We start from the raw sequence: 9,447 nt of genomic DNA on the forward strand, positions 1-9,447 counted from the left end.
TTAAGCAAATAAAAGTATTTAATTATAAAATATATGAAAATGTACATATAAGATGTCCAAATAAAAAAGAAAAAACTACAAGTAGTCTTCTATACATCAGGCTACTAGGTATCGACAGGTTGAAGTGGCTCGAAAGTCAAAGGTGTAGCAAGATCAGGTACTGGTAGCGAGATTTGGAGGCCGGACGTCTGTATGGCTCGTACAAGGTCTCTCATCTGCTCCTTCATTTGCTCGCCTTGGGCCTTCATCTGCTCCTTCATCTGCTCGCCCTGGACCCTCATCTGCTCACCCTAGGCTCTCATCTGCTTGCCCTGGATCTCAAGCTGACCCTGTAGGGTTGTCACTTGCTCCTTCAATGCATCAACCTCTGCTGTGTTCGAGTTGGAAGAAGAGGCACCCGTCTCACGAACTCGCGTTTTCCCCATGCACCGAACAACCTTACCATGACGACGACCGAAGTTTTGCTCCATCACATCAGTCACAATCTGAAAACCTGCATCCTCGAGTACAGTGATGTCCTCGATCGAGGTATCCGGGGGAAACTGTGATGTTGCTTTTTGGACAATAGCAGCGCGCTTTTCCACCATAAGAGCCTGTAAAAATAAATTCAATAGGGGACAAACATCTTCATTCATTTCTTCAAGAAGACAAACATCTCCAGCAAGCCAATGCACACTTCATAATAGTTGATATTTGAATTGTAAACCCTTGTGAATTTGAACCACCAACCACGTATGAGATAAACAAGGGAAAATATAAAGCTTAGAAATCAAAATCTCACGTCTCAAGTACATCGTATGCAGAAAAATTCAAATCCACAGAGTCATTTACACAAAAGGCAAGCAATAATGATCCAAGTGAGTACATGGTGCCTGTTACAAATAATTGATCGCTAGAATTCAAGGTTCATTTTTTATTTCAAACCACCTGCCATTTTTTATTTCAAACCACCTGCCATAGATTGACTTTCTCACCAAAAGAATTTCATGACATGCAAAATAGCAGTGAAAATGTAGAAGAGTTTTGTGACATGAAAAATAACCATGAACCTTCAGCATGTATTGCAGAGCGAACCCCACTATTCAACTGATTTAGCATAGTTGTAATTGTCAACCAATCTCTAGCAGCAACTGAATTATAAGGACCAATAATTCAAGGAATGTAACCATTGAAACTTCATTTAGCATCAACTACACTACATACCAACTCTTGTTCAATATCCAGTAAAGTAATTATGTTTAATTCTCCGACAACAGTAAACACATAAATATAACAAAATTCAATACCAGGACTAAGATTTATCACACAAAAGAAACACATCAACCAAACCCATTATCCCAACTTTAGAAATTCCAACTATAACATCGAATTTTTGCCCCCACCCTCACAAAACCCTCAAAAGGCACCAATAAAAAAATCTAAAATTCAAGGAAATTCACTTCAGATTGCAGGAGCCTTATCTGACCCTTCCATCAACTTGTCATCAGTTGGACAGAGACATTGTAGGGTCGAAATGTGCTCTTGCTGCAATCACTAAAGTCCGGTGCACCCACGGATGTCAAGCCAATGATGTTGCTCACTGCTTAGCCAAGTCTAGTTTGAATGTTGGTAGTCAATTAATGTGAATGGCTTACTAGCCCTACTTTTATTCTCGACCTCCTTGTTGAGAATACATTGTAACTTAAATTTGTCTGATTGGGTTATGGTTGATTTGGCCTCACCCTATCTCTTATCGTTTCCATATAATGTTTAATAACAGAATATAAACAATATTTGAACAATTCATACATATAAGAATAATAACAATTACATATACTTACATGAAGGTGCTCAGAGATCTCATTTCCAAGTCGAACATAAACTTCCTCGAACGTGTCGATCTCTCGGAACTTAGAACCCCCCTGAAGAAAAAACCATTAAGAAAATTTTATTAATCAATAATAATAAATAAATTGTATAAAATTTCAAAATTTATATACCTGACATCGTGCCTCAAGCCTATACGAAAAGGGCTTCGAACCATAATGGTGGAGAAGTGTCTTTGAGTCCCGAGCTTTCTTGCCAGCAATAGATTTCTTCTGTTAAACACACAATATTCATGTTAGTGCGACTATTTGAAATAAATTAATAAAAAAAGCTTTACAAATAACTAAAACAATAATAAATTATTATTAAAATATTACGTACATACCACAAATTTTGGGTTAGTAAAATGTTTGCAGAGCCACTCCCAATCCTCTGGCCGGTCCTTCAACTCGATTGGGCAACCATGTAGGCGAGCAACCTCCGGATCATCGTATCGCTGAAAATGCGTGTGAAGATAGTTCTTCCAATGTTTGTACCGGGTTGCTAAGCTTTCCTCTAAGTAGGCCATGGCCTCGGGGGATATGTCCTTAAGATCAAAAATGACCTACGAATATGAAAAACAATAAAATAATAGTAAGAAATTTAATAATATTACGATAATATATTTTGGTTTTTAATATTTGTAAACAAAACTAAAAAAAATGATAAAGGCTAAAAATTAATATACTAACCAACAACTTTAAAGAAATGACAAAGGCTAAAAATTAATATACTAATCGATAACTTGTCTCGCACCACTTCCTTCGTCCTCTGAGGAATATCTGTCCAAGACTCCCACTGCATAGGACAATTTTGCTTAATAACAACACCACAGCCACTAACGACGCCGCTATGCTGCTGTAAGGTAGCCGCTCCACAATGTCGCAGGTTATACTCAATCTTGATCTTGGAGCCGGTCATACGTACGCTCTGAGCCAACTTTAGCATTCGACTAGGCCCTGATGTGAAAATTAACTTAACACACAAATTTAACCCTCTTTTGACAATTGTAGTATAAGTATAAGTAGGGATCGTTCTGGACCGGGGATTAGGAGGGCTTGCTAATAACCTCTAAACTGACTCAAAAACATAAAACTAAACTTAAAAACACTTAACAAGACTCACAAGACTCAAAGCAAACTTAAAATACTCAAAACAGCTTAAAACAACCAAATAAACTTAAACTAGACACTAGGAATGATTTTGGACGAAAATTGACTTTTACTTGAATCAAAACATTTAAAAACACAAATTAAAACAGATTCTAACTAATTAGACACACTAAAGTAAAGGGGGAGTGAGTTTTGGACGAAGTTGAAACAAACAAACAAGTATGAAAAACTAGACAGATTGTAAAACAAATTTGAGAAATAAGATGATGGATGGGATAGCTAGAGGCTTTTTCTCCACACTTGATATGTATGCAAACAACTCGATTTCCAGTTACTAGTTCTTTGAACTTTGAATGACAATGCTCCAAATTAACCGTGACATCACTAATTAACTCTCAGATTTTCCTTCTTTTATTGGATTGGATGACATCATTCGACAACCCAAAACATTCTTCAAAAGTTCCCTACATGACATCATAATAGAGATACAATCAAAGATCATTACGTTTAATAAAAATCATAAGCATTGACAAAGCACTTGCAACTATGACATCATGTCACTCATGCTAGGAATTAAACTTAACGCGATCGTTTATAAGCGACCTTCACTACATGTGAATATAAGTTTGTAACGATTATGTGAAACTTCCTTACATTCTAGCAACGAATTTATGCATGCCAATTAAGTGTCGACCCTTAATTAACGAATACAAATAAGTTATCAATCAAATAGTTAAGCCAATTGCATTCACGATTCAAGACTTCATAACTGGAATTTATCAAATTATATTGCACACATAATCATGGCTTTGAAATCACCCCTAGCCAAGAGGGGTTTAGCCACTCATATTTACAACAAAACGAAAGGAAATGAATTTAAACATTAGAAACAAAAGAAAGAAAACACCTAAACGCTCCAACGATCCAAGTTGGACAGCAAGCACGTCCAAGCACTTTCCTTCCCTTCCTTTGCTACGGCACAAGGTGTTGGTGAGTGTTTGAAGGTTTGTTTGTATGGAGGAATGGATGTGTTTGGATAAAGGTTGTGTTGAAATGGGAGTGAATGATCTAACCAAGTATGAACTCATTTATGTTACACACACTTCCTTTTATAGAGGAAGTGCATGGCAATGGAGGGGAACATGGAGTGGTGTAGCAATTGAGTGCAATGATGCATGAAATATGAAATGATGGAGGGAACAAGGAATGGTGTAGCAATTGAGTGCAATGATTCAATGTAATGATGCATGAAATCTGAAATGATGGAGGGAACAAGGAATGGTGTAGCAATTGAGTGCAATGAGTGGTGTTTGAAATGATTCAAAGGTGAAAGTGAAGTGATGATGCAAAGCATGGGGGTAAAATGGAGTGGTGTTGCAGCTAGGGAACATGAATGATTATGCACATGGTAGAGAAAGGAAAGGGAGGTGGAATGACGCAACAAATGAGTCAATGGAGGGAACATGGATGATGATGCACGACATAGGAATTCAAAGGGAGTGCAATGGTGGTGCACGGCAATGATGGAAAGGTGAATGGTGGAGTGACACCCCTTTGTGGCTAAGCTTTTTTTCCTTTTTACATTAATTTTTCTTTCTCTTTAACACATTCCTAGCCTCTTTAGTCTTCAATTTCGTCCATCCACCTTGCTCCATGCATGTGCTATTCATTCCAAGCCCAAAACTACTCCAAAATGCATCTTATTGCTTCATAAGGCCTATAGACCTACAAACACATGAAAATAGCTTAAAATACATAATTAACTAAGAAATAACAACATAAATGCATGAGAACAAGCTAACTCAGTCTCATAAATATGCTCCTATCAAATTCCCCCACACTTAGCTTTTGCTAGTCCTCGAGCAAAACAAAACAAACGAAACAAACAAAACACAACCTAGACCTTCCAACATTTGCCTCAGGAGTTTTAATGAAACATGACATGTTAAAAATCATTATTCCCACAGATTTTGGTTATCTTTACACTTGAGCACATACTTAATGACAGTCACCACTTACTAGTTCACAATTAACCAATTAAAACGATGTTTTGAATGTAGTAACATGCCTTAGAGAATTTGCTCAATTTCTTACAAGAAACTCTCTATTTTTACACACTTTTTCTGACTACACACCCTACACTAGTATATGTGAGAAGATTAATGTAAACACGAAAGACTAGGACTCACATATGTTATAACAAAGAAAGCAATTTTCTGGAGTTATTAAGCATGTTTAGATATGATCTCATGAATGGAATGCTACTACTTAGATGCAAGAACCAGTGACACCATATGCTCATACCAATTTCGAACTCCATAAATTGAAACACACAACACTCAAGATTGAAGTCAAGGGTTGGGCACCATTTTTCTTTAATACTGGGACGATATTTCCCAACCATTCGTTGTATCAAGTCATTCGAATAAACCCAGCTTTTAAAAGTCGAACGAGTTCATCTTTTATGCCGAGTTGTACTTCGGTTGAGAATCGTTGAGGTGATTGGCGGAATGGTTTACACCCAGGTTTGATGCGTAATTCATGTTCAACCAGCGTTTGAACCAGGCATCTCATGGTAACTCGAAGCAAAATAATCCTTAAATTATGTAAGCAAATTACAAAGCTCGGTTGTCACATGTTGGGGTAACAAAGTACTAATGAATAGAGGTTGTGAAACAACCCAACCCCCTTTTTATATTTTAAAATTTGTTTAGTCCTTAATTGGTGAGCCCGTGGGGCCCACCTTGTTTTATTTGATGTTTTCTGTTCTCCCTCTCTCTTCTCTCAGTTCTCTCTTCTCCCTCACCTCTTCCACAACTCTCTCCCCCTCACTCTCTCGGCTCTCTCTATCTCAACCCCTCCGAGAGTTTTTCTTACCAACAATCATCACCATGGTCTTTATCTCGTCGCTACGAACTCAACCATAGTCTTGGCATCTTGAAAGTCGAACCACGAAGCCCCGTACACGAGCTCCGGCGAGCACCGCCCCTTTCGAGGCCATTTCCGGCCAAACCACGGCGATTTGGCCGGCGTGTAAGGTATCAATCTCTTCATCTTGTGGAGTACTACAACTTTCCATTTTGTTTCACTCAATTTCGTTGAGTATTGAAGAAGTTATACTCATTTGAATCGTACCCAGTTTCTGGCGACCTCAGTGGCTTTAGAGGCATTTTCCGGCCAAACCATGGCGAGTTAGACATCGTGTGAGGTATCATTCTCTTCGTCTCTTCAAGGGCTACAACTTTTGTCTTTGTCTCGCTTGATTTCGTTGAGTAATAATAAAGTTATGGCCGTTTAAAGTCAGGTAGTTTTCCGGCCGAATTTCCGGCCTTCTCCTTCGACAAACCCAGGCCATCCGGCCTTTTCTCACCCACGGGCCTTAGCCCGTTTTGGACCAACCCAATCCCCTGGCCCGTTTCATTTTTATTTTTATTGTTTTAAAGACCCAAACGGCCTTGGGCCGGTTTATTTTAAAGGGCTTAAAGCCCTGTCCTTTTTAATAAGGCCTTAGGGCCTGTGTGTATGTGTGTATGGGCTGTGTGTGTGTAGCCCGTGCATGTGTGTGTGTTAGTGGTGTATGTGTGTATGTTTGGGCTTAAGCCCAAACCACCATTTTTCACCCTAAACCCTTTTTAAACCCAAAAACCTTAGAAAACCTAAAACCCCAATTTTCCACCCTAAATCCTTTTTACCCAAAAACCATAGAATTCCAAAACCCGTTAGACCTAATTTAACCGTTGACCCCCGGTCAACGTTGACTTTAGGGTTGACTTTTCGGGTTTTCGTCCGGGACCCTTTTTAGGGTAATTCGACGTTCTGAATCCGTTTCCAATGTCTGTTTCCCAAATTCAATTTCTATTATATAGTTTTATTTATTGGACTCTTTATGTGCTTAGGGGCAATTATTGTGACGTTTCCGTCTTCGCTAGTGGCGCAGCTTTTGGCAACTAAGTACTGTGAGTGGAACCCTTCTAAAATTTCATGATTTGATAATTTAATTGCATAAATGATTAGCATGCCTACGAATTTATGATTTGATTTATGTGAAGCCTGTTGATTTAATATATTGATTATCGTCTCGTGTTTTGGTGAGGAATTAATTGTTAGCCTATATTGAGCTATATTTTAATATATCGTATTTTCTATAAAAACCATGAAGTGGTAGACTATCTGATAGATGACGATAGGATGCTAGAACATGTTTTTGAACCCCTTTTTATAGTGTAGACGATGATCGGTAACCTACGCTATGAAGTGGTATTTACGAGAGGCGTAACATTTTGTGCGTACCGAGTAGACACTATGCCGCCTGGGGCGAGGATCTGGTGTTGGCATTTAGGCCGGGAGAAATAATCCCTAGCTACAGGCTGAGGGACATGAAGAGGCATTGGGCCGGGTGGTAGTTATTTTTGGCTACGGGCGCAGAGACTTAGGTGCAGGCATTGGGCCAGGAGTTATATTTATTCGGTGATCTTACTAGCAGCACACCGCGTTTACGAGACGATTTATGAGACGTTTGATGTTTCGATTTTCGCGATGCTTTTCCGCGATACATGGCTTTTGAAATATTTTTGGCATGCTAGGATTTTTATTAAATCCATCACTTATTATGCTAGTAGTTTTCATTATATAAACTGTGGGGGTTAGTACCTTAATAACTGTTTTATTATTATTATTATATATATAAACTTGGTCCACTCACCTTTGTCTTGCGCCCCCATTCAGGACTTAGAATCAAGGCACCTAATCCCGGCGTCAAGAGACTTCTGCAGCAGCATCTTCGGATCCTCTCGAATGTAGGACTCACTTCTTTATTCATTCAATTTTATCTCAATTCTTTTTAGTGATTAGGTTTAGTTGTATGTTCTGAACACGTTCCTAAATTATTAATTCATGGTATTTTAAATTCATAACTCTTATTTATTTCTTATTCTTAGCTTTTGTATCAATTAATGGCTTTCGTCACCCTCGGGTGTCGGCCAACACGTGTCTATCCTGGTATTCGGGGAATATCAGGGTCGGGGCATGTCAGGTTGTGGGTCTTCGGCCATTCCAACATTTATTTCCTCTAAAGGATCCTTGACTTGAGGTTGATTATCCTCGAGCTCAGCTAGTACAGCCTAAATTTCATCTAGTGAAAGTACTGGGCCATTGTCTTATTCGACCAAAAATTCGACTAAGTTTACGCTCAAATTTGGTTGTTTGGAAATAACATACCAATAGTCTAGTAGTCGTTTTATGGTAGATGAAACCGCGACCCGACGTCTGTCTTAGCGGTCTTCAGACATCAGTATCTACGATCAGATCGGCTAACCCAAGCCTTGCCGAATCCTAGTAGACAGTCTCGACGCCTACCTCGATTGCTTTCTATACCGAAATTCGAGTCGGTCGTCCTTCCTAGTTCAAACCCTGTATGGTAATATAGCTGACGTGATCATCGTAATACCGTGCTTGAATCATATTGGCTTTAAATGGTTGACTGTCGGTCGGATGCACCACAACGGATTTGCCATCCCAAAAAATGAGAACCTAATATAATGAAGAGGGAATTCAATTTATTTGATGGATCCAATCCCGACCTAGCAATGCATTATACTTGGTCTTGGAGTCGACGATAAAGAATGCGGTCATATGATTGCGACCTATAACACTTACCTCCAAAGGAAGCACTTATTTGGCCTGAGACTTGTCACCGACAAAACTGCTTATGGTTATTCCTGATGGAATGAGTTCGTCATTAGATCGTTGTGGTGCCTTCATAATGGATACGGGCATGATATTGACCGTAGCCCTACAATCGATGAAAATTTTGGAGATTGCATAACCTTCAATGTGAGCAGTGACATACAACAGCTTCAAATGTTGAAGATTAAACGAAGAAGAGAGGGGAAACAGTACAGCCAGGGCCGGTTTAAGTTTGTTGGCTTTACTAGTTTGCTGATCTTTTTTGGTAGCGATGAAATCAACTTATGTTACTTCTTCGGCAACCACATCCCCATCCAAGGAATTTGGTTAGTGTATAGTTGGTTGAAATTCAGCAGGTAGGACATGGACCATGCTAATTTCCATATTGTTGAGGATTGAATGACTCATCGGGTCCTGTCATCGTCCTTTAGGTTATCGAGTACAGTATCATGCTTTGAAGCATCTTCGACCTGATCATCTTTCGCCTCAGTGGGTACCAACTCTAGTGGTATATCAACTGAACCTATTTCATTCTGGTTGTCGTCCTTGAGCTTGGTCGTTGCTGGGATTTGGTTTTGTCCTTGTAATGGTTTACGGGCTCGTTCTTCATAGGCGATTCGGGCATCCCTTGTATCTAGGTAAACGTCCAAACGCGCCACACGATCATTCTAATCGGTCGTAAGGCCGAAAAGAGATACGGCTGAGAAGACTTCGAAATGATGTCGTAAGTACTAAAGGTATTCGAAAGAAAAAAAGAGCTCGGCGGTGTCTATGTCTATGTACGAGTCGACCTCGAAGCTGAGGA

General features: G+C 39.3%; 1 protein-coding gene and 1 long non-coding RNA gene across 2 annotated transcripts; one reads left to right on the top strand and one right to left on the bottom strand.

Annotated features, from left to right (window-relative positions):
* Positions 1-2,766, bottom strand: LOC139196867 (uncharacterized). Its single transcript, XM_070823217.1, has 5 exons — positions 2,602-2,766; positions 2,192-2,410; positions 1,980-2,078; positions 1,821-1,901; positions 1-593 (listed from the first exon to the last, which is right to left on the bottom strand). The coding sequence occupies exons 1-5, from the start codon at positions 2,764-2,766 to the stop codon at positions 291-293; spliced, it is 867 nt and encodes a 288-aa protein (XP_070679318.1). The 3' UTR covers positions 1-290.
* Positions 2,767-5,746: 2,980 nt separating this feature from the next.
* On the top strand, positions 5,747-7,870 carry LOC139196699 (uncharacterized). The gene is made up of 4 exons (XR_011581797.1): positions 5,747-5,995; positions 6,097-6,165; positions 6,854-6,913; positions 7,683-7,870. It is a non-coding gene; the product is annotated as an uncharacterized lncRNA (long non-coding RNA).
* Positions 7,871-9,447: the final 1,577 nt, after the last annotated feature.

The sequence above is a fragment of the Malus domestica genome, chromosome 06 (genome assembly GCF_042453785.1).
Source record: "Malus domestica chromosome 06, GDT2T_hap1".
In the NCBI taxonomy this organism is placed as follows: domain Eukaryota; kingdom Viridiplantae; phylum Streptophyta; class Magnoliopsida; order Rosales; family Rosaceae; genus Malus; species Malus domestica.

Bases quoted from the DNA above. Each gene is read 5' to 3' on its own strand.
- LOC139196867 (XM_070823217.1), bottom strand. From the start codon at position 2,766: ATGACCGGCTCCAAGATCAAGATTGAGTATAACCTGCGACATTGTGGA. The intron at 2,411-2,601 runs GTGCGAGACAAG...TCATATTCGTAG, and splicing joins CTCAGAGGACGAAGGAAGTG to GTCATTTTTGATCTTAAGGA. The intron at 2,079-2,191 runs GTATGTACGTAA...TGTGTTTAACAG, and splicing joins TTACTAACCCAAAATTTGTG to AAGAAATCTATTGCTGGCAA.